The following is a 26,231-nucleotide window of genomic DNA, read 5'->3' on the forward strand; positions in this document are numbered from 1 at the left end:
TTTATGTCGGTTATTAGTAGCTCCCACAGTTCAGTCAGACTCTATTGCATTGACCATATTTCAGTACAGTCAGTATTCAGTCTCAGCATGTTATAAATTTGGTCATTGCATCAGTTAGCTCAGTATTCAGTATTTTTCAGTATCTATATCATGTTCAGATTATTTCATTATTTTATTGCTTTGTTCAGTTATATGTTATTTCAGCTTTACTCTATCCTGCATGCTCAGTACCTTTCAAGTACTGACGCATACGTGCGCTACATTTTCTCGTGATGTAGGTTCAGGTTCTCAGCATCCAGATCACGCTTAGATCGATTCCCGATCTTCAGTTCAGCAGCATCAGTGGTGAGTCCTCATTCTTCGAGGACTAGTGACATGTTTATCTTTATCGCTTTTAGTCTTTAGTTTCAGTTTTGCTAGATCTAGTTGGGGCATGTCCCAACATTTCTAGTCAGTTTAGAGGCTTATTTCAGACATAGTTAGATTCAGCTTAGTATTGAGTTAATATCTTCTTTGTATTAAACTCATCAGTTTTCATTTATCTCAGTTATAGTATATGGGTATTCCCCATCTTTTCATCTTATGTATGATTTAGCTTCCGCATCAGTTTATTATCTTTAGTATGCTCATGATCATGCCAGCAGGGTTAGCTTGGTATCACTTGTGGTCCTAGGTCCCATGTCCGCGTCTCGGGGGTAGCTCGGGGCGTGACACCTTCTCTCCTTTCAAAAAATCAATTTATACCCTTTCAAAAATTGGCCTTTGGGGTAAATCGGCGAGGTAAGTCGCGTCTCGCCAACAGGTCGGTGAGTCATCAATTGCTCCTGTCCATTGCCTTCTTATATTAAAATTTCATCTACTGCTCATTGTGACTTTAGGCGGTCTATGTCGCCGATGGGTTCGGCGATGCGATGTTTGCTCCTTTGGATCGCCATTCTATTTGCATCTTCATTGATCGTCCTGTAACTATCGGCAGACTAACCCATCTTCGCTGATCTAATCGGCGAATCGCCGAAAGGGAATGTCCTTCGCCCAATGTTTCTCATCTGAGGAGCGGCATGCTGTAACTTTGGGCGAGTTAAAGAGACACTCGGCGGTTCATCGAGTGGTCTTAGCGATCACCAGGGTCACGTTTCTTCACTTCTTCAGCTTGTTTGTTCCTTTTTTTTGCCCGGTAGTGTCCTTGCCTTGCTCCTTAGCCTTCATAACTGCAAATCCACACTTTTAGAACAATTAAGAGCATAAATTAGGCATTTGAGGACACTTAAACTATCAAAACAAGGCCCTAGATGAGTCGAAATCTCGGACTCATCAGTAGTCATATCCTGAAAACCATCGGGTAAGGATTAGGAGAAAGACTTTATAGAGTTAAACTCCATGGCACGACTTAGAGAAATGAAGAAGTGAAGTTTCCTAAGCATCTAGTACCCTCTCATTCATAAATGTGGCACACTTCACACTTATGAACAAGACTCTACTTGACGTGGTTTTGCGACATCCTAAAACCATTCTAAACCTTGTGCTCTGACTACCAAGTTTGTCATGACCCAGGGGTACCCCTAGATGTAACAAGGTGTACAAGACCTCGAGAGACCTCATACAAGCCACTTAAGCATATCATAACATAAAGTAATAGAAATGATGCAGAAATTTAAAACATTTCAAAACAATCAAAGTCTTTATAAAACGAGCGGAAGTGTAATACAATTGTCTCAAATCATCTAACCAACATGAATAAATCTTGGGACACAACCCATACAATAGTCCAAACATAAAGAAAGGCATAAAGGAAAAAAGGTGGTCAAATCCTCGAATGCTATGAGGACACACCAAATCTTCACTCATTGATCAACTATGGACCTAGCCACGAGTGTGAGAATCAATGTCGTCGGATCCTACATTATTATAAGAAATGTAGGCAAGAGTATGCGTAAGTACAAATATGTACTAAATATGATAGCTAGCATAAACAACATAAACATAAGGGCCAGTCAATATAAACCATAAGCATAATCAATGCACCTAAATCATCATCATAATAAGAAAGGAACACTTCTCAAGCAACCTTACTTATCCTTAGTCAAGACTTGGGTCATCCGCCTCTAGTCAAGCTTACCTCATGGAAGGCATCTCAAGAAACAATCCAAGCTATTCGTTCATCATAACATAATTTTCATCATTCATGCTTACTTTTAAACACATGGGATTCACCTCATTGGCTAGCTTACAAAGGCTAATGGGTATTCGCCTCTTGCCTTACTTACTTTAAGATCATGGCTACTCACCTTTACAATCACATCATATGACACGGGTACTCGCCTCCACATCATTTCATAAGGATCATGGGTACTCACCTCCATGTCCATTCATCATAATAGGAACGTGTGGAATCATCTCTTGTTCAATTCTAAGGAGTATGGAAAATCACCTCATATCCTTCTCGTATGGAGGTCAAGGGTAGTTGCCTCTAGCCTCATCAATTACATAGTCTTTTAGTCTAGATTCATTTTAGGTGAGAAATCCTTTCAACCTAGAATTATTCATGTGAGTAAACCCTTCACATTCATACAATCATGCTTAGCAATTCATTGTGGGAAGTATCTCTTCCACAACTTCAACATTAACAATCAACAATTCATAGTCTAGGCTTTACTCTCAAAGCACTACATCTCATGATCATCATCTATGATTTACTCTCAAGCAATTCTAATCATAATTCATCAATCCTATAAGGGGATATCTAAACCCATAAAGTTTTCCTTCAAGGCATCAACCCAATTTTATCAATTCTAGGTTAGAATCATGGAATACGCATGGGTACAAGTAATTTCATCCTAAAAACATGCAATTCTATCAATTCAATCATAAACAATCATAAACAATCATAATCACTCAATTGGATCAACATTTATCATTAACCACAACATTGGAAAAAACCCTAACTAGAATTGGGAATTCTTCTTCAAATTGGGGGAATTCTAGGGGATTCCATGGGAGAAAGGATCCCATGGATGAAAAACCATCATACCTTGATTACAAAGCCCTCACAAGCTTGAAGATTGGAGACTTGACTTGACCCTAACTTCAATTTCTTCCTTCTTCTTCCAACTTCTAGAGAGAATATTTGAGAAGAGTTTTTTTTTTTTCTTTTGGGATTTGAGAGAATGAGTGAATTTAGGGGCTAAAAATACTTATATAGGTGTTCTAGACTTAGGCAAAACGAAACCACTTTGATTTAATTAAAATAGGAAAAGACCCATGAGTCCCTAAAAGTAACCGCCAGTCACAATCGATGGACCCCCGATCGACGGACCGTAGTCAGGATGACGGATCGTCCTGCACGGCCATCGTTCGATGGTCAGAGACTGGTTTTATGGATCCTCGACCTACATACCTTGGACCACAGATCGTGGTCTGACCGACGGTCCGTTGGTCAGGCTGTGGTTCTGAGGTTTGAGTCCAGGCTGGAGGTGACCAACCATCGACCCTCCCTACAGTTCGTGGCTCAGTCCACGGGATGTGGGTGGCCTCTCGTGGATGGCAGCTGCAAATTTGGCTGAAATAGCTATTTTGCCTTGTTTCAAAGTCGGGTGTTGCAAATCCACCAATAGATCTTCCGCAAGTCATGGTACATCGTGGTGGCTCCCGAGTGTATGGAATATCGAGAACTATGGGCTTCTGACAAGATCTGCTCTCTGACATCATCAACATTAGGAACACACAAACGACCTTGATATCTAAGTACACCATCTCCCCCTTGGAAGAAAGCCTCTACGGACTTTTTAAACACTGTTTCCTTCAATTCTACCAAAGTCATATCAAGATCTTGCCTGGCCTTCACATCAGCCACAAAATATGATTCTGAGCCATTGTGAACCACAACACCACCCTTGGTTGAGTCAACTAACCGAACACCCAATCGGGCTAATCTATGAACATCTCGAACCAACTCAATCTTATTATTTTCAATATGAGCAATACTACCCATCAATAATTGACTAAGAGCATCCGCCACCACATTCGCCTTATCGGGGTGATAGAGAACACTCATGTCATAGTCTTTTAATAATTCAAGCCACCTTCTTTGGCAAAGATTCAAATCCCTCTGATTAAACACATATTGAAAACTCTTGTGGTCGGTAAAGACATCCACATGAACACCATACAAATAATGCCTCCAAATCTTTAAGGCAAAAACAACCGCCGCTAGTTCAAGGTAATGGCTCAGATAGTTCTTTTCATGAACCTTAAGTTGCCTCGAAGCATAGGCAATGACTTTTCCTTTTCATATAAGGACACATCCTAACCCAATTCTTGAGGCATCACAATAAACGACAAAACCATTTGTCTCTTCCGGTAATGTCAACATCGGAGCGGAAGTAAGTCTATCTTTCAATTCTTGAAAACTCTTTTAACACGATTCAGACCATATGAACTTAACCTTCTTTTGAGTCAATGCCGTCAATGGAGAAGCAATCGAAGAAAACCCTTCAACAAACCTTATATAGTAACCAGATAAACCCAAGAAACTTCTAATATCCGAAGGGGTTAAAGTTCTAGGCGAACTCTCAACCACATCTGTCTTCTTAGGATCTACCTCAATACTCTTACCGGAAACAATATGCACAAGAAAAGCCACAAACCTTAGCCAAAACTCACATTTACTAAACTTTGCAAAGAGTTGTTGGTCTTTTAGGACTTGTAACACAATCATCAAATGATTGGTATGCTCGTCTTCACTCCTCGAATAGACCAATATATCATCAATGAATACAATCACGAACATGTGGAGGTATCGTCTAAACACCCTATTCATCAAGTCCATAAATGTTTCCTGAGCATTAGTCAATCCAAATGACATCACTAAAAACTCATAATGGCCATACCGAGTTTGAAAACTGTCTTTGGAATGCCATCTTCCTTCACCTTCAATTGGTGATAACCCGACCGGAGGTCGATCTTAGAGAAGTAGCTTTCTCCTTGAAGTTGATCAAAAAAATCATTTATCCTTGGGAAAGGACACTTATTCTTAATAGTAACCTTGTTCAATTGTCGGTAGTCAATGCAAATACGAAGTGAACCATCTTTCTTTCTAACAAACAAAACTAGAGCACCCCATATAAAGATTCTTGGTCAGATGAAATCCTTATCCAACAAATCTTTCAGTTGCTCCTTTAGTTCCTTAAGTTCGGCCGGAGCCATACGATAAGGAGGAATAACGGGTAAATCATCTGGAAATACTTTTGAAAACTCATTTACTATAGGGACCAACTCAAGAGTAGGGGTCTCAAAATCTATATCTCTCACCCTGACCAGATGATAAATGCAACCCTTAGAAATCATCTTTCTAGCTTTAAGACAAGAGACAATCTAGCATAGAATTTCCCCCTTTCCACTCTAGGATATGGTCATTTGAAAACTGAAACTTGACTACACGGGTTCTACAATCAATAGAAAAAGAGGGTTTTACAATCAATCCCCCTTCTTGAATTTGTATTGTTAAAATAATTTTCTATTTCAGCCCATGTAACACTAGTAGAACCTTTAAAATACCTCTTCAATAATCGATTGCCCATGTTAACAACTTGATAGTCGTAGTACCCTTGCATTTAGCCCTGTAACAAGGGCAAACTCACATAACCTAAAATGAAGATGTGTATCATTTACCAAAACATGCATGACACCCTTCTCTTTAAAATGCACTTGCCTCATCAATAAATTACAAAATGCGCCCTTGCACCGTAATTGGTGACATATCTTGATACTTGAAGCAATAAACTCTTCTTCACCTGCATCATCATTCAATAAAAAATTAGTGATAGGAGTGCATGACCCCATCAACGATTCTCTGCACGCTACTTACGATCCATAGAACAAAATCAACAAATACATAGATTATTGGTGCATAAAATTCAGAAAAAGCTTCGATATATGTAATATTAACAATGTATATGTAGTAAAGTTTAAAAACAAGCTAAGTAAGAAAAGATGAAGAATGCATATATCCTCTAATGGAGGTTAATAGATTCATAGGGGAAGTTGTTGTAGCGATTTTGCGGTTTATTTTGAAGTTCAAAATACCGTAAAAAAAGCAATTGGATAAGGGTAAATGTCTTTTAATGGGTCCAAGGGGTATGCACGTAAATAGTTTGGGTCATGAGTCCAACAAGGGTAACTATATTGAGTTGGGTCCAATTTAGATAAACACTTTCACTAATATGTTCAATTTGTGTAGTTTTCACTATAAAAAAAAATCTAGTAGTGCCAAATATATTATTGAAAAATTTAATTAAAAATAAACTATAAATTATAATAATTAACAATTTTAAATATCTAAAAAAACACATAAAGAATTAATTGATTCTCATTCTCAAAAGGGAAAAGAGCCTAATATACCCTTCAACTTTGCCATGTGAAGCTAATATGTCGATCGTTATGAAAGTGATTCATATATATCTTTACCGTTATACAAACGTCTCACATATAACAATAGATGTATATATGAGTCAATTTCATAACGAGGATATATCAAACACTAAATAACAAAGTTAAAGGGTATATCATACCCTTTTCCCTTCTCAAAATAACATACATGTAATTAGTTTTTATTTAAATTATATATTATTAAAATACTTATATATTTTGAGGGTTTAGGTGATTTGCAAATGAGAAAGTAGGAGCCGAAACGATTGGTTAAACAGCAGAATACCTCGAACAGACTAATCTGTGCAGAGAGAGTAAAACGTACTAATAATCTCTCTCTCCACTTGAAAACAATGGCGGTCGGCGGCCGTACCTTTACAGCGGATGACATAGTAGAAAAGTCTCCGAACGATAAGCGTTTGTACAGATACATTCAACTCCCGAATGGCCTCTGTGCTCTTCTGGTTCACGATCCTGATATCTACCCCGATGGACTTCCAGAACATTCCGGAAACCCCGAAGCCGAAGAAGATGAAGGAAGTGAAGACGAAGATGATGAGGAATCAGAAGATAGCGAAGAAGGAGAAGAAGAAAGTGATGACGCTGATGATGAAGAAGAAACTGAAGTTAGAGACAAAGGGAGTAAAGGTGCTTCACAGAAAAAGGTCAGTTTAATTCAAACAAATGTTTTTAGGTTATTTTTTCCATCCTTGGTTTATTTGTTGCCATTTTTCAGGCAGCCGCTGCAATGTGTGTAACAACCGGCAGTTTCTCTGATCCTTATGATGCTCAGGGTCTTGCACATTTTCTTGGTTAGTTTTGTATATATTGTTATTATTTAAATATTTTCTACAAGACAAGATGATTCTTCATCCAGAGTACAAGTTGTTGACTCTTGCTTGGACATCTACTTAATTGCTTCATAGATTAGGGTGTACTGTTTCTCTAACCATTAATGGGTGAGGAGTGGGGGTTTGAATGGATTAGCGGAAAACTGGCTGCTACTTACTATCATGGTCCCATGAGTAAAGATGAAACAGACAATGGATTAGCTAGGTATATAATTTTCTCGCAGTAGTTTGTTTCTGTGTTGTTTTGACTTGCGGGAATAGTGGAAAATGACATGCCTAGTTCTTTGTTGGCCAAAGCATGTGGAGACCTTATTGCATCGGTAAGTGAAAGGGGTTAAGTAGACTTTATTGGGAAATTGAAGATTTAAAAGGTGGAGACTATCTAATTTTTATGGACATATTTTACCAAACAAAATAAAGAACCGAAAGCTGCCTGATTATTTACCTTGTAAATAAAGAATCAAGAGTTGCTTGGCCAGCTATTATGAGGGCTATGTATTGGTCGGTTCGGTTCAATTTTGAAGTTTATTGATTCGACTTATCGGTTATCGGTTTGTATACATGCTAAACCGTTAAGAACCATTAGGATGTTGGTTTATCGGTTATCGGTTTATTGGTTATTGATCGTTATCGGTTATCGTTTAACCGTGAAGATTTGGCATACAAAATAAATGATTGTAAATCACTTAGATACATGATGACAAACCAAATAAATTATGCACATTAATTGATAGATTGCGTTTTGCTCAAAAGCAACACCAACACATTATAGAATAACCGAAAGTTTGAGATTGTCAGTAATAAAAATATGAAACTAAGCGTCTGCTTGGATAAACTTATATTTAGTTGTTTTTGACTTTTAAGTAGTTTTTTTTTTTTACAGTTTTGAGGTGTTTGGAAATGTTATAAAGTACTTTTAAGCACCCACTTTTAGGCCAAAAAAGTTCAAAAATAACTCAAAAGTTAAAAGTAGGCTACCATATACTTATGACTTTGACTTATAAGTTACTTTTTCTAAGCTCATCCAAAGAGGCCCTAAATCCTAAGTCAGACTTTATATATCGAATGGTATAAATATAATTTATTTACTGACTATCGAGTTATCAGTTAACCCCTTAAGAAAAAACCTCAAATCGTTAAAAATCGATAACCAGATAATAAAAGAATCAAAACCGTTAAACCAATAAGCCATTACCGATAAACCAATAACTTTTTCTGGATTTGGGTTATCGGTTTTGGTTCGGTTTTAAACATCCCTAGCTATTATGCAGTGAGAATAGTAGGGGGAGGAGAGACTAGTAAGAGTAAAGGATGGTATAACTTAAGCCTAGTTTTACAATGAAGAGAAAGGTAGTTGTTGTTGAATTATTTAGATATAATGGGAAGAAATGCCTTTTCTATTTTTGGGAGAAACCCTTCTAAGCCCCCATCTATGTTTCTGGGATAAATACTTCTAAGCCACAGAACTGGGGAAAATTCGTTTTAGATTATTGAATGAAGGATGGAATTTGTTAACATAATTAATAGCATTTGACAAGTTATAATATCTAGTGTGTTAAAAGAGTGAGCTTATGATCCACTGGATTTTGGATTGTGCGCCATTCATTTTCGAGGATAGGAGTTCAAGGACTTTTCATCAAGTCGTACTTCGAAGGCTTGAAACGAGCTTGGAATGAAGGCTTGAAGTCCAAGAACATGCTAAAATAAGAGTACAAGGCTTAGAAGAATACTTGTAGCAAGAAGAAGAATGTAGCGCAATCTCCACATATGGTTCACAAATGCAACTTCTGAAAGGTAGGTTGGTCGTAAATCACATATGGCTGGAGCATAACGTACTTTCTGTAGCATGTGCTTTGAATCGTATGTCGAGGATGGACATTGCCAACTTGTGTCTTGATGCTATGGAGCCATCTATGGACCATGAATGGCTCATATGGTTCATAAGACCATTTTTGAGCCCACACTATGTCAATTAATAGTACAATCTTGGGCTACTTTTGCAATTTCTTGAATGCCACTTTTGGGCATGTATGTAATAGCTAGCATACACTATACATAGGTGAGAATAATCCATCTAGACGTAGCTAATTTTGATATGATATGACTTTGATGAGTGGAACTCCTGAGAGAGTACGAGTAAGACTTTTGTTGCTAAACAATGTGTTGAGATTGCTTGCTTGAGGGATCATTCCCATTGAGGGTTATCGAGAGAAATTACTTGCTTGAGAAATTCTTCCTCTTGAGGGTATCTCTAAGGGGTCGTTTGGTTGGGAACAAGTTATCCCAGGATCCTGAGGTTAGCTATCCTGGGATAACTTATCCCACCATGTATATGGGATAACTTATTCCATCACTATGATATAAATGATGGGCTAATTTATCCCAAACATGACAACCAAACAAGATACAAAATTTTTATCCCATCATTATTTTCTTATCCCATCACTATTTATTTTTATCCCTCACACCAAACGACCCCTAAGAGATTAGGGTCTAGTTTTGGATTCCTTAATTGAGGGTTTTGTCCATCTAATAGTGTTATCAATTATTTCCATTCTTGTATCAAATCAATCTATATTTTCAATCTTTTATTGTTGTTCCTAGAATTATGGTTTCTTTTCCGCTATCGATATTGCATCATTTTGCAACTACATAAATACTGGCTTCGAAGGAAAAAGGAAGTATTTATAGAAAATGGAAGAATATAAATCGAACTTCTATTGTTATCATCTAGAGATTGGTGGAAGTTTGTGGGTGGTTTGATTATGCTAGTTAATTAATCAAATTGATGGAGAAAGGTTGGTGTCTTAACGAGGTGTCTATGTTTGATGAAGTGGAGTTATGCCCAAGTTGCTCGGTAACAAGTTGGCCAAAGGAACTCTTATCTCTTTAAAGAAGGAAAATGTAGTACTCCTTTCGTCCCATTTTATGTGAGGTAGTTTGACTCGGCATGGAGTTTAAGAAACAAAGGAAGACTTTTAAAACTTGTGGTCCAAAATAAATGATAGAAATTTGTGTAGCTGTAAATCATTTCATTAAGGGTAAAATAGATATTTTATAGTTAAATTGTTATTACTTAATATAAAAATGTGTCATTCTTTTTGGGACTGACTAAAAAGGAAAGTAAGTCACATAAATTGGGACAAAGGGAGTAATATATTCTTGCTTGACAAAAACACCCTCAGATTAAGAATAGAGTACTTATATCTTTGTTTAGTTGGTTGTTTTGGTGATTCCGGATGTTGCTCGTAGTCGTTGGGAAATCAAAAAATAGGTGAATAGAAATTAAAAATTCCAGTTGGAGTTAAAGAATTGGATGGAATTTTCTTTATGTTTGAATTTCCTTCAATTTCTAAAAACTAGCAAAACCACCCTACTTGGCAAATTTACCCGGAATAAACAACCAAATCTGCTCTTAAAGAGTAATCACATAATGGATGATCATATATTGTCATAGATTGGATCCCATATACGAGCTTCTACATGCTCTTACTCTTCATCAATTTTTAATACTATTACAAAGATCATTAGTACAAAAAATCAATGACACTACTGACTAGCTGTTCGGTAAGATATTTCTTCCACATTGTGTGAAGAATCTCTTCTCGTTGAACATGTATTTTTCAATCACCTGACAAGAAGAAGAAGCAACATTGTTAGTTCCATCGCTGGTTGGTGGCTGAAATAAAATGTCACGCCCCGAGGCTACTCCCTAGACGTAACACGGGACCTAGGATCACGAGTGACCCCAAGCTAACCCCGAGTATGGCATATATCAAGCATGTTGAATATATAACTAAGATAAGCGGAAGCATAACTAATAAATGAGTCAAAACTAAAGGACTCCAAAATATATTTGAATATCTAGGGAAACAACTCCAAAACACTTAACACTGACTCCAAGTTTGAATCTACTACTATGACTGAAAAGCCTCTAACTGAGTTGAATTGCTGGGACATGACCCCAGCTACAAAACTGAAAATTGAAAGTAAAGACTAAAATAGAAAGCATGTCTATTGTCCTCGAAGTATGAGAACTCACTACTGAAGCTGCTGAAGTCGAATTGAGAATCGATCTAAGCGTGATCTGGATGCTGAGTGCCTAAACCTACATCATGAAATGATGTATTGCAAAGTATGCGTTAGTACTCGGAATGTACTAAGCATGCAGGATATAGATATGCTAAGCTGAACAAAATATATAAGCTGAACAATGCATATCTGAGCAATGATATATATATGTACTGAAGTATAACTGAAAACTGAACTGAATGCAATGACCAAGTACTAATCATAAAGGTAACATGCTGAACTGTATACTGATGTAAATGCTGAAAACCTGGTCAATGCATTAAGAGTCTGACTGTGGAGCTACTATATAAACCACGTGAGCTAAATGTGGAGTCTGATGTATATGCTCCATCGAGAGGACCCAATATACCTAGCCAGGGGTATAGAGGCATGACTGTGGTGTGATCACTAAATCTGATGCCCAACTGAGGGGACCTATATACCTACACGGGCACGTAGTTCTGGGACTTTGAGGGTACGCTGAACCCTAGTCCAACTCGGTGCTGAGTCTACTCCCATCTAATATTCATGAAGCTAAAATGCACTAAATACTGAATAGCTCAAAACTGACATGCAAACTAAGAATGCAACATTTATATACTGAGAATATAACATTCGAAATCTGAAGCATGAATTTCTGTCTAATTGGCCTAGCGAGTATAATTCATGAACTAGGATAAATTTACACAAGCTAGGGTTTGGAGTGCATGGAATTATACTAAATTATCAAGAAACAAGTTATTTAGATGAAAGGAACCTTAATCACAATAAATCTTGAAAATCTAGGAACTCTAGGTCTAAACAGTTTATGAGAATCTGAAGAACTAACTGAATTCTAGGGACCTAATGGGTGAAAGGAATCCACTAATGAAATCCCACATACCTGGTGACGAAATCTACGGAGAAACCCTTTGGATTTCGGGGCTGAACTTGAAGAATGCTTCTGCTTGTTCTTGAGAGAGTTGGTCGCCTCTTTCTCTTCTTTTCACTCTAAGTTGGGTGATTTTAGGAGAATGAGGGTTTTGGGTAGATTCTTTCTAGATTATTAGGCTTAGACTGAGTAAAACGACGTAGTTTAGGCATCAAATGACGTAGTTTAAGGGCCTAATGCATAGGGAAAAGGACCAAAACGACCCTGACTTAAAAGTTGACGAGGGCCATTCAAGGTGGGATTGACGGGCCGTCGTTTGAACCACTGCCTGTCAACTGGGTCGTGGTTTGTGGCCCTGCCCAACAGGGCTATACTGAAACAAGCATAACTTTTTACTCAGGGCTTGGATTTTAGCAAACTTGGTGGCGTTGGAAAGAGGATTCAATTATCTTTAATTTGATAGGTCATGGGCCATCTAATTCATTTTGTGCTAAAAGATATAATCGTTTGAAGTTGACCCAAAAGTCCTTTCTTTCCAAATAACTGTGGAGCTTGGATTTTAGCAAACATGGTAGAATGGGAAACTGATTCTTAAATTTAAAAGATGAGGTTGGAGCATGAGGAGTTTGTTGATTCAGTTGTTAAAGGTGGAAGTGTTATGAGGTACATGGGAGACAAGATGCTCTCCTAGCAAAGTAAAACTAAAGGTATTGAATCAAAACATCAAAAAATAGATCAAGGAAGTCGTTGGCATGACTAGAGAAGCTTGCTGGGTTCGACCAATCAAATCTTCTGTTGAAACTAGAATTGATTTAGATTTAATGAAGTGTAACCATATTAAGGAGTTGGAGAAAGCTGAAGAGACATCTTTGCGGTAAAAGTCGAGATGTCTTTGATCATGCAAGGCGACAACAATACAAAGTTCTTTTGTAGCCTTTATTGGGATATAGCTATACATCTTGGTACCTGCATATTACACCAGGAATATAACAATTGTAAGACAATAAGACCTATATTTCATACATGTATTGTTCTATGCTTGGTTTTAAAAACACTATTTCCTTTCTCCTATAATCACCAAAAGCTATGATGCTTAACGGTACGATGTTCCATATGCATTTAAGTTGTTTCCTTGTGTTTTCCTATTGCCATCTTCGTACTGCTACTTCCAGTAATGCTGGAATCACCCATTGCATCCAAATATTTTTCTTGATAATTACTTTAATTGATGAAGGGTAAAAAACACCCATATACAAAGTTATATACCAAAAAGTAGAAAATCTAAAAAAAAGATGTGATTATTTATGTACGACACCCTATCTTCTGTACATTACACCCCAAATATTTTTAGGAACAAGTAGGAGTGTTCATACTTTGGGAGGACACCAAAAATGATTTTTTGATACCGCAGTTTCGGTAATACGGTATTTTGTATCCATTAAAAAATATTTGGTATTCGAAATGGTATTCAGTATTTATAAAAAAATATCGAAATGCCAAATACCATACTGAAGTATTTAGTAACATATATAATCCATATATATTATATTAATATAACAAATATATAAATTAGTATAGGCATAAAACTACATATCACATCTCATTTAATGCCATTTTATATCTAACATAGGATTGTCTTTCAAGCAGTCTACATATCACACCATTTTTGGTGTAAGATTGTCCAATAGGATTGTGCTTAATTTGGCTAATGTTGTTTAGACTTTGAAACTTTGATTACTCTATCTTGATTGATATGTCCTTTCTGTGTAATTGATTTAATGATGGGAATTGCTTGTACACTTTCTTATGAATATTTCTACATGTGCAAGGTGATAGTCTGATATAATTGAGCGTTTTTTAAGTGTTCAACTTCATAATTCTCTATTATACGAGTATATATTAGTCGAAGTCGAATAAGCTATGGTTACCAATTTATCATACTGCAAAATACCGAAACCGAACTTAAAAATAACTAGCCATACCAAATTAATTTTGTATGGTAATGATATAGTATTTTAAACAGAAAATACTGAATCAAAGTTTTCAATACCATACCATAACATGCCCACCCCTCGAAACAAGGTCCAGATCTCCTATGAATATGAACGACACAAAGTAGGTCTGCAGGGATTCATTGTAAGACTCACACAAAAAACATCTTGCATACTTTAATCCCCTCACAACTATCAAACACCGATGCTCCTTTGTTGTTGCTCTATGAAATTGTAGAATTAGCCTGGAAACTATTGAACCTTGTTTGGAAATCAATGTTTGAACTGCTCATTTTTTTGCTAGACTTTGTCACACCCTGGGAATTGGTTTCGCCCGAAGCATCGGACCAATGATACACTTGTGTCTCCCTAATATTGGACATCCTCCATGGTTTCATGCATAATCATATTGAAGCTACATCTTTAGAAGTATACATCACATGCCATTGATTAGGACCTAGAAAAGGTTTATTTTTATGATGGTTTAATAAATTAGTCCATATAATAAATCATTGACAATTTAAACAATTGATTGCCCTTTCCTTGTTCTTCTCTGGGTGAAGTTCTTTGTACCAAGTCTCGGGCAGTTTCATCTCCTCACTTGGGCAAATTCATGTCTTTTTTTTTTCTTTTGGGAGAATCATGTATCTTGAATGATATTATATAATCTTATCAATTAGGTAGTTTTCAATAGCTAATGTGATAAAGTACTAGGCACCATAATTTTATGGAACACTTGATCAGTTCTTAGGATTCAAGGAAGGAGAAGACACTCTTAAATGGAAATGTCATAACAAAGGATTATTCACTGTTAGTTCTGCATATAGAAATATGAATCAGATGGGATCCCAAGTTAACTTTCTGCCTTGGAAGCTGATAGTGAAGGTTAAAATACCATATAAAGTAGTAGTTTTTACTTGGTTGGTGGTGAAAGAGGCTGTACTTAGACAAGAGAATCTTATGAAGAGGGGAATACAGATGTGCCCAAGATGTTGTTTTTGTGAGCAGGTTGCAGAGACAATTAACCATCTGTTCTTACATTGTAAAGTGGTTGGCTAGCTGGGGAATTTGTTTACTTGCTTCAGAGGTATAAGTTGGACTGTTCCAAAGAGAACAGGACAGGCTCTAGAAAGCTGGAATATGGAAGGCAGTGGTAGCACAAACAGGAGTAGATGGAAAATTGTCCCAACAGTTATTTGGTGGACCATATGGAAAGAAAGGAATTCCTGGAGTGTTGTAACAAGAGCAGCCCTCTGCACAAGGTTAAAATGAATTGCATTATCACTTTTTGCTATTGGTGTAGTTCAGAGTATATAGATGACCCCTGTGGCTATTGTAGACATTCTAGGGTCCTTATAAAGATGAAGGAGGATCTAGGGGTAGTTTCGTTTTTCATCTTTTCTTTTCTTTATCTTTTGTTTATGCCAGACGCACAAGTGTGGAGGGAGGATATGATGTAAATTTTTGGATACCAGCTTTGAGCTGATGATTGATATGCAAATGTTACCTTTATAAAAAATAAACAAAATAACCAATGAGGTCTTGAGCTTTAGTTCTTGGCTTCTCTCTCAAAGGATATCTATCTTTCAATTGCGAAGTAAAATGATTGCAAGATGTCCAATTCATGCATTGTCCCTTAACATATTGTTTAAGCTTTGAATGGGAGTTTGATTTGTTATGTTGGTGATTGAGCTCATGAGACACCAGAGCAAAAATATGAATCTGTTGATGAGAATTAAAGTAGCATTTTGCACATTGTTTGGGGAGAAGGGGAAGGATGGAATGTCAAAAGGTTTTCTTCTCAGGTGCTTCATTCAGCAGAAGGGGAACAAATAGAAAGGGAAATAACCATCTTTCTTTTTTGATAACTGAGAATCCCTGACAGCCCGTTCGGTGGATAGTGGGTCTGGCCTCTCTACCTTTCTTCTGGGCAATTACTTGTGGAATTTGAGGAGGAGATACTAGTTCTCTTTTCTTCCCTGCTTTTTTCCCCTTCCTTTTCTACTATGTTAAACCATGTTAGTATGAAAATTTCTTATTACGGTCTGCAATTTCCTTTTTATCTTCTTTTCCTCCTACCCAAACAAAATTTTATTTTAAAATTCAACTTTCTCATTCACCTGTGTCATTAATGCGATCATATCACAAAACTGACTTTGGTAATGTGCATTTTGATATCATTTGTCTTGACACTCAAGTAATCCATGTTATTTGTTATGGATTCAGAACACATGCTATTCATGGGAAGCACTGATTTTCCTGATGAAAATGAGGTGCGTCGTTCTTTGCTTGCTTCTGGATATACTTGTGGTATCCTTCTCTGATTATTTCTCAACCTCACTGAAAAAATTATCATCTGCAGAAAATTTTGGTTTTTTAAGTTATGTGTTTCAAAAAATAGAATGTGGATCTCAGTTTGACTCTTTTCTTTGCTAGTATGATAGTTACTTGTCCAAGCATGGAGGGTGTTCAAATGCATACACAGAAACAGAACACACGTGCTACCATTTTGAAGTTAAGAGGGATTGCCTTAAGGGCGCCCTGAGAAGGTAAAACACATGTTTTATTTTGGTTCTGAGTTTATAAGCGTCAGGTAATTGTGTAAGCTATGTGATGAAACTGGTCTTGTTTGCAGCTTCTTTTGTTCTTTTTATGTATTTACAACTTCCTTGATAATAAATCGAAGTTACTACTAATTTTCTTGTCCTATTAAATAAAAAATAGGCGTTATTCAGTCGTCACATAGTGGAAACTGTCCCCACATTTCAGAGATATAGGGAAGTGGTCTGACATGTGAGATGATCCTGGGTAATGTAGACTGCTTAATCTTGCTGAACTTTTCATCCCATTCCATGGAGTGTTAAATCTATCAATTTTTTGAGGAGCATTCTTGATTATCACCTTTAAACCAAGTGTATTTTCCACCTAGGAGAGGAGGATCAATGAGTTTAAGATCCTTAAGGGGTCGCTTGGTTGGGAACAAGTTATCCCAGGATTAGTTATCTTGCGGTTAGCTATCGTGGGATAACTTATCCCACCATGTATATGGGATAACTTATCCCATCAGTATGATATAAATGGCGGGATAAGTTATCCCAAACATGGCAATCAAACAAGATACAAATTTTTTATCCCATCACTATTTTCTTATCACATCACTATTTTTTTATCCCTTACACCAAACGACCCCTTGGAGTATTCCTTCATATCTCTCTACTTAACTCTGTAGAATCTTTTGTTTCTTAGAGGTGTTCAAATATGTTATTATGTTCAAACTTAAATTGTTTTCTATGGAATGGAGGGAGTACATTAAGTGGCCTTCTCTATAACTTCAATTTACTATGGTGCTTACTGCGACCCAACTCCCCCCCCCCCCCCCCCCCCCCCCCCCCCCCCTCCCACACGCACACACCACAAACCCCTCAACAATTTTATTCTTAAAAGGTTGTTATGTTCTTTACCTTGTTATGTCTCCTTTTCAGGTTTTCTCAGTTTTTTGTTTCACCTTTGGTTAAAGCTGAAGCCATGGAGCGGGAGGTACTAGCTGTGGACTCGGGTATGCAGTACTATAGGTTTCTTGATCTCACTAACCCAAGTGTCTTAGGAATTTAAATGCTGTTATTTGACACTTGTGTTACAGAATTTAATCAGGTCTTACAAAATGATTCCTGCCGCCTGCAACAACTACAGTGCCATACATCTAATCCTGGCCATCCCTTTAACCGGTTCTTTTGGGGCAAGTTTACGACATCAAAGCCATCTCTGTTTTGTCTTTTCCTTTGGATGTAGTATTTTAATCTATAAACTGTCCTTTTATTCCTCGTGATTCTGTGAAGGGAATAAGAAAAGCCTTGCTGATGCGGTGCAGAAAGGAGTTAATTTGAGGGAACAAATTCTTAGACTACACCATGACAATTATCGTGGTGGATCCATGAAACTGGCTGTTATAGGGGGAGGTAACTTTTTTTGCGATTCAGAAATTTCAATAAATAATGTTTAGAAGTTCTAATTTAGGCTAAATCCACTTCAAGGAGGTTTTTATTGGTAGATGACGATTTGAGGAAGAGTATTAATTTCTGTAGAAACTGATCTCAATACACATACTGGCCACATTGATGTGGATGATCTCCACTCTAAATGATCTTTGATTATATTTGAAATTTTTCTGGTAATATTGTTCATGATATTTACTTTAGGTTGGCCCTCAGATAGTTATGGACATAGTAACATAAGTTTTCATTGCGAAGTGTTCTGTGCTAATTTTATAATTTTTAATAACTTCAGAGTCCCTGGATATCCTTGAAAGTTGGGTTCTTGAATTATTTAGCAGTGTCAAGAAAGGCCCTTTGGTAAATCCACACGGAGGAAGTGAACTTCCAATTTGGAAGGTTGGCAAACTTTATTGGTTAAAGGCAGTTAAAGATGTTCATATCCTTGATTTATCATGGACGCTGCCTTCTCTTCGCAAAGGGTACTTGAAGAAAGCTGAAGATTACCTAGCTCATCTACTGGGACACGGTAAGGTGTATCAGAGGTGTTGTCAGTCTTACCATTGGTTTCATGTCAAACATATGTTACAATATAAATGAGGTGTCATCAGTAGTTGTTTTGGCTTCATATCAAAGATATATTGCAATGCACCTTGTTATGCACTATAGTTGCCTATTGGCTTGCTTCTGCTTCCCTTTATTTTATTGTTTACAGGCTGCAATTTCTGTTAGCTTTTCCTTGCAGTTGGTTAGACAAACTTTCATGTGTTCGAGTGCAGTCAATCAGCATCATAATTTGGTAATGATACATTAATAAGACATCATCCGGGGATAAGAGAACACTATCATATAAATCTAATGCTGCTTAACCTGATTTAGACTCGGAAGATACTGTTTTGCTATCTCTAACCCTCTAATTTCTGTTTGATGTGTTTATATGTCATATTCATTATTTGAGCTGTTTTGTGTCATGGCCTTACTTGATAACAGTCTCTAAGAAATTTCTACTTTATCATTATCACACTTAGATTCACTGGCAAATATTCAGTTGTGATGATTTGTGGCTGGAAATTTTAAATTCCGTGTTTGTACAAGTGTGCTTCTACTTAATGGAAGTGGTAGTGTTATTGAGATCTGAGCATTGAAAAAATTAAAATGTTTCAGAAGGAAAAGGGTCCTTGCTTTTCTTCCTAAAGGCAAGAGGCTGGGTAACATCAATATCTGCTGGTGTTGGTGATGAAGGAATGCATCGCTCCTCATTCGCATACATATTTGGCATGTCAATACATCTGACTGATTTTGGCTTGGCAAAGGTTGTTTACTTTGCTTCTCTTATTTTTCTGATCAATCCTTCATATTGGAGTCATTTTACGTACTTCTCATAATCATTGATGTTTTTTTTTGGATGAAGTACATAACATTCTTACACTAAATAATCATTGATGCTTGTGAAAAGTTTTAGAGTAATTTGTGTGGAAAGACAACTTTTTGATGCATGAATGTTAACTGATTGCCAGGAGAAGTATCTTTGGTTGATATGAACATTAGATCCTTAGTAGCATGCTGATGTAGAATCGGAACATGTAGGTATGCATATACATATAATCATTAAGATGGGTGTTATGGTCCCCGGTTATGGATCTAGTTATGGGACGCTGCAAGATAAATTCTGAAGTTTTCTTTTTTCTACCTATGGTGCTGGTTCGTTAAGAGAGAACCTGCAATCTCTTGAGTTTGAAGTACTCAAAGACTTGAATAATTTTCTACCTCCTTTTTTTCATACACCAGATAGTTTAAATACAATTCTTATAAAATAACTACCCCTAGAAACTAGGACATGACTTCCTAACTTAACTGAAATGAAAGACTGCACTATTACAGGAAAATAACTGCTACTAAAGAGAAATTACTGCAGTAACTATTGGATAACTATGGAGTGATAACATAGTTCCTCATGTCTTATGAAGGGCCCTTCACTGAAGAGCCCTCTGGAGATTGGTAGGGCAAGAAATGGCTTATACTTCACATGTCCAAGATGTCTTACTTGCAGCACCAACACTTCATCTAGTCCTGTTTTTTCATTTCAAGTTTGTTCTGATTCTGTTTTACCTTCTGTATTGAGTAACAAAACTAACTCCTCTTGTATCCTCTTGTATCCCATCTGTAAGATCCATTCATGATGTTAATAAAAGAGTTGGTTGTAATCATTTGAATTATGTCAATAGTTCATGTTTTGCTAATTCTCCTATATCATGCACATCTCATGGGAGTGTGGATCACTTATGGCATACCAGGTTAGGTCATGTACCCTTTGGAAAGATGAAAGGAATTTCCACAATACATTTTTCTTTTGCCCCAAAGCAACTTTTTATATGGACTGTCTGCCCTATGGCAAGACATGCAAGACTTCATTTTCCTTCCAAAATCACATCACAATCCACAAAAATATTTGACCTACTTCACATTGACTTGTGGGGACCATACCATACTCCCAACACATGAAAGTCAGAGATATTTCCTCGCCATGGTTGATGATTTCAGAAGGTCAAAATGGACTCAATTACTTAGCTGCAAAAGCAATGCCCTTCATACCATTAAAGCATTGATATGCTTGATAGAGACTCAGTTTAATACAATAGTCAAAGCCATCAAGACTGACAATGGACTGGAATTCATTAATAAAGAAACATCATATTTCCTCTAAGATAAGGGGATCATTTATCAAAGAACATTCCCCTATACAGCCCAACAAAATGGCATAGTGGAAAGGAAACATAAGTATTTGCTTGAGACTGCCAGGGCTCTGTTGTACCATTCAAAACTTCCAATGCAATACTGGAAGGAATGCATTTTAACTGCAACTTATCTTATCAACAGGCTCCTTTCCACAACCTTGAAAAACAGAACACCTTTTGAAATACTATATCACAAACAACCAACTTACTCACACCTTAGGTCCTTTGGATGTGTATGTTTTACAACCACTGTAAAGGGACACAAGGACAAGTTTGAACCAAGATCCACACCTCATGTCTTTGTTGGATATTGCCTCCTTTTTTTCATACACCAGATAGTTTAAATACAATTCTTATAAAATAACTACCCCTAGAAACTAGGACATGACTTCCTAACTTAACTGAAATGAAAGACTGCACTATTACAGGAAAATAACTGCTACTAAAGAGAAATTACTGCAGTAACTATTGGATAACTATGGAGTGATAACAATGGGACTTCTGACCTGGAGCTGCCACAAGAGGGAAATTGTAGCATTTTGATCAACAACTGTGTCCTCGATCACAAGCTAGTTGGGGTCAGTCATATAGATTTTAAATTCTCATTAACCATGTTGTCCCATTGAGACTTGTAGCAATCCAATATTTGATGATTTAGGTTCTCTACTAGAAGTTCTTCTGCAAGGTTGGAGTTTGACTACCAAATAGCGACCACCATTCAACTAAAGAAAAATAAATTTAAAGGTTGATAAGTAGAAATAAGTCAAATAACTTAAGTAAAGCTATAAAGAACTAAACCAACTCACTTACTCGGTGACCTCGTGCCTTTGGCTCTAAGAGCCTGACCACAACCAAACATCCCATCTGCATTTTTGTACTTGGGAAGCTCAACGACTAGTATATCTTGTGTTGTTATACTAGGGACCATTTTCTCAACATATCTATGATAATCCATCCACTCTTCTGAATCTAAAGTGTCATTTTCTTGAGTAGTATAAAACAACCTCGGGTTCAAAATATGGCCCGCTGCATGCAAAGGCCGATGGAGTTGGCTAGTCCACCTTGCATCAGTCAACACTTGCTCATATTGCCTCTGAACTCCACTAAAAGCCCGTTCAATAGTTTCCTTGACTCTATCTATTGCTTCATTAATATAGCCCATTTGGTGTTTTTTTTTTTCTATCCACCAAACAAAGCACTTCCATCAAAGGACCGCCAACTTTAAGTGTCCGGACAACATCATTCCAAATCATGTGATCAGAGAAAGAATTTCCATTTATTAGCCAGAAAGATATGTGACAATGAAAGAGGGGTGTGCAGGCATAAGAGATTGACACCTTTCCCCAAGATTTCCTTTGCAAATCTTATTGAAGTCCATTTGGTTAAGAGGACCAGAGTTCTCAAGTTTTTTCTTTTGTACGTACATAACTTGCAAAGTTAAGAAGGCCATTGCAAATATTGTGTTGGCCGGTTTCACCAAATTTCTATCATTTGTGAATTTCCTCATCAAGTTCAAGAACAACGACCTTTGACTAATGTAAGAATGAATCTTGATGGCCTTCCTAAAAACTGTTAAAGTGAGAAAGTTAAAGGATATGAGAGTTATATTACTTGAAGCATATGGGTTAATCTTGAATATGTCACCAAACATCAAATTGATGCAATGGGCAGCACATAGAGTCCAATAAATGTGTGGGTACACACCAATCATCATGTCACCTGCATTAACATTCTCACTATCTTTATCAATGACAACTTGTACAATATTTTTCGATTCGATTCTCTCAATAGTTTTCTTGAACAAGTTGTACATTTTGGTAGAATTGGTAGATTCGTTGCTAGCATCTACAAAACCAAGAAACACACTACTTATTGGAGAATTCACCAAAATATTGATGATCATTTTACCATTTCGTGCTGGCCATTTGTCCATCATAATGGAACATCCATATTTTCTCCATTGCACTTTATGCTCCACAACAATCTTGCCCACTCTTTTTCACCTCTTTTTTAAGTGAGTAACTCTAAAACTTCATGAAAAGTAGAAGGCTTCATTCCTGGGCCATGCGGTCCTACACCTCAATGAATATATCAAATGCTTTGTAATTAAAAATTTAAAAGGGAGTTCGCATCATACATCCGTAATGCAAAAGCACTTACCACGCGCTCCCTTAGAATCTTCTTGGTTTCTTCAAATCCTGATCCTTTTTAAAGTCTCCCTTTTGTTGTGATTCTGTGAAAAGTAAAGATTACGAGGACCTTTCTGTGGATGATCCACGTCCACTAGAAGACATCTTTTGAGTTTTTGAGGGAGTCATCACTTCATCATATTAATCCATATCATCATCATCATCATCATCATCAATAACATTAACCACAAGTTTATGTCTCATCTGATTTTACAGATTACTCGCGACAGTATTTTCAACATATACCCTTATTTCTTCCCTAACTTCCGTCGGACAACTTGGACACTGTTTCACATTTTTATTTCCACCCATCAATTGTTGCTTGTGCTGAGTAATACCACCATTGGAAGTATGTTTACAAAACATACATATAACCGAATCTTTTGTGGGTCCTTGCATACCATAAATCCATGGTCTTTCTGTTTGCGCCATTGAAATTGTTGTTTATGGACAAATAATTACTATATTAATTAGTTATAAAACAAAATTGAATTGGGCAGAAACAAAAATAGGAGGAGAAGTTATATTTTTAAATTTAAAATAGGCAGATTGCAGAAAATACAAAACAGATAAAAAACAAAGGAATGACTATTGAGAAGCTGTGCACACTGCACAATGACCTGCATACTGGTTAAGAAGAAGAAGAAGAAAGTTCTGACTGTGGCGGGAGAAGCAAAGGAGAAAGAAGAAGAAGAGAGAAGACGTACCTGAAGCCTAAAGAGAAGTCGCGTTGCTGAAGTCTGACTGTGGCTGGAGAAGCAGAGGAGAAAGAAGAAGAAGAGAGAAGACGTACCTGAAGCCTAAAGAGAAGTCGCGTTGCTGAAGTCTGAACTTTGAAGAAGAGAGTCGCGGTTTGTGGCTTTGAGCAAATAATCCCTAATATTGCTTTTTTAATTTTTAAATTATGTCTACTTTTTTTAAAAAGAAAAGGCAGTGAAAGCAAGGGGTTTGCCTTCGGGGTTGAGCTCGTCGCACCGGGCTTGCCTAGTGCGGGTTACATCTCCTATGTGGCTTGCGAGCTATTGCATAGGAGCGGGGGTTTTACCCTGCGCACCCAAAGGGTAGCAGCTGCGGGTTTCCCTTGTCATCAAAAAAAAAAAAAAGGGCAGCGCCTTGCCGCATCACCACTCGCCATTTCTTGCCTTTGCGAGATCTCCATGCCTCGCCAGTTATACGCGTGAAGGCTTTGCCTCGCCACACCTCGCTAGTAATACGTGTGAAGGCTTCCACTTGCCTCGCCTCGCCTCTCGCTAAAGGCGCTAAGGTGAGGGCCTTCCACAACACTGATTCACTCTCATATATATTGTTACCTTTCTCAAAAACTTTCACGCTCAATATAGTGATTATTTTTTTGATTACATAAGAGGATAGAGAAAGGCACCTGGTGGGGTTGATAGAAGCCACTTTGGGAGCTATCACAAGAGGACAGTGAGAATTGAACCTACTTAATATTATGAAGTAGACTCTCACCAGTACCAATAAGCTATAAATCTTTGTGTGGTTTAAATGGGATTGAAACTCATGCTTTTCATATTCCTGCAACTGTAGCTTTCTGATTGTCTTCACTAATATCAGTAACGACAGCTATACCTTTAGGAGTACATAATTATCTATACTTGGCTTGATTGGTGGCTTTAATATTTAATTGTTTATTTTTATAGATATTTGAGATCATTGGCTTTGTCTATCAATACCTCAAGCTCCTGCATCAAAATTCTCCTCAAGAGTGGATTTTCAAGGAACTCCAAGATATTGCAAATGTAGAATTTAGATATGCGGAGGAGCAACCTCAAGATGATTATGCTGCAGAACTTGCTGGTTATCTATCTCTCCTTGTGTATTTCTGATCTCTTTATGCTTACAACAACATTGAGATAGACAGTCGGTTGATTCAACCTTTTGCAAGTTGCTGAAACTATTCTTTTCTTTGAACAAATTATTGTTTTCAGAATATGTAATCAGGCACCCCCATTTAGTGTTCTGACCAACTCAAAGGATCCATTGAATAGCACAAACGAAATGTTGTCTAGAATATCTTAGTTATTGAAAAATTTTAGGACAACAAGAAGTGAGCAGTTCGGGTGGATGGGGCTGTGGAGCAACCGTTTAAGCAAGATCTAGTAGTTGAAAACTTGAAGGCCCTTGAATACGTCATTTATGACAAGGAGAAGCTTCTTCATCTCAAAATTACAACCTCCCCCCCCCCCCCCCCCCAAAAAAAAACCAAAAAAAACACATAGCCCATAGGGTCCAGAATTGAGAGAGATTAAAACTAGTTTTAGCTCTTTCTTGTGAAATTTTACCTTGACCGAAAGAGGCATACGAGTATTATATGCGCATGCTCATGCTGTACCTGTACTGGTGGGAGGATGCAATCAGTCATAGTGTTCGCAAGTAGGCTCAAACACCAACCATTTCTTTTAAAAAAAGTTGCTCGCTCTTTTTTCACGGGGGTCGTGGTGCGAGTAGTTGGTGGTGTGCAACAAGCTTGTTATTTTTGTATGAAGAAAGTGGTTCAGAATCCCTTTCATCCTTTTCCTTTACAATAGGTGTGATGTGTAACTGAGGAAGTCTTGTATTTCTAATCATATTTCTTGTATCTACTAATATAGTTTCTTTGTGCTGCAGAGGGTTTACTTGTTTATCCTCCCGAGCATGTTATTTATGGTGACTACGCATATGATGTTTGGGATGCGGAGTTCATAAAGTATGTTTTGGATTTCTTCAGGCCCGAGAACATGAGAGTTGACGTTGTATCAAAGTCTTTTCAGAAGTCTGATGGTAACATTCACAACCTCATTTGTCTCAACATTTCAAGTTTACAGTAACATATTTGTCTGGTAAAGATGACTTTGGTACCCTATTCTGTTGATCAAGAAAAAATGTAGACTGGTGATATTTTTCTTCAGGTTAAAAGCTTAGAATATCAATTCAATTGAATGGAAGAAGAATTTTCCTGGAATTTGCTTTAATAGGAGTTCTTGTGTAATTTCCATTAGCTTATATAAATTTTATATAGATAGCCTGGTGTGGATTGATATGAAAAGTGCAGCATTCGGGGGGGGGGGGGGGGGGGGGGGAAAAAAAATTTCTAAAAACTTACCCCGGGCT

General features: G+C 37.2%; 1 protein-coding gene across 1 annotated transcript in view; it reads left to right on the forward strand.

Moving 5' to 3' along the window:
• The first annotated feature begins 6,661 nt into the window (after nt 1-6,661).
• LOC102584781 (nardilysin) overlaps nt 6,662-26,231 on the forward strand; it is a 46,028-nt gene continuing 26,458 nt past the window's right edge. Inside the window, exons 1-11 of the mRNA XM_006339321.2 lie at nt 6,662-7,088; nt 7,160-7,235; nt 16,434-16,480; nt 16,644-16,756; nt 17,690-17,763; nt 17,848-17,943; nt 18,044-18,163; nt 18,492-18,725; nt 19,361-19,509; nt 24,782-24,938; nt 25,749-25,901. Of these exons, the coding sequence (XP_006339383.1) occupies nt 6,777-7,088; nt 7,160-7,235; nt 16,434-16,480; nt 16,644-16,756; nt 17,690-17,763; nt 17,848-17,943; nt 18,044-18,163; nt 18,492-18,725; nt 19,361-19,509; nt 24,782-24,938; nt 25,749-25,901 (1,531 nt within the window). The 5' untranslated portion in view covers nt 6,662-6,776. The remainder of the gene's footprint in view (nt 7,089-7,159; nt 7,236-16,433; nt 16,481-16,643; nt 16,757-17,689; nt 17,764-17,847; nt 17,944-18,043; nt 18,164-18,491; nt 18,726-19,360; nt 19,510-24,781; nt 24,939-25,748; nt 25,902-26,231) is intronic.

Source organism: Solanum tuberosum, unplaced genomic scaffold (genome assembly GCF_000226075.1).
Source record: "Solanum tuberosum cultivar DM 1-3 516 R44 unplaced genomic scaffold, SolTub_3.0 scf00009, whole genome shotgun sequence".
NCBI classification, from domain to species: Eukaryota; Viridiplantae; Streptophyta; class Magnoliopsida; order Solanales; family Solanaceae; genus Solanum; species Solanum tuberosum.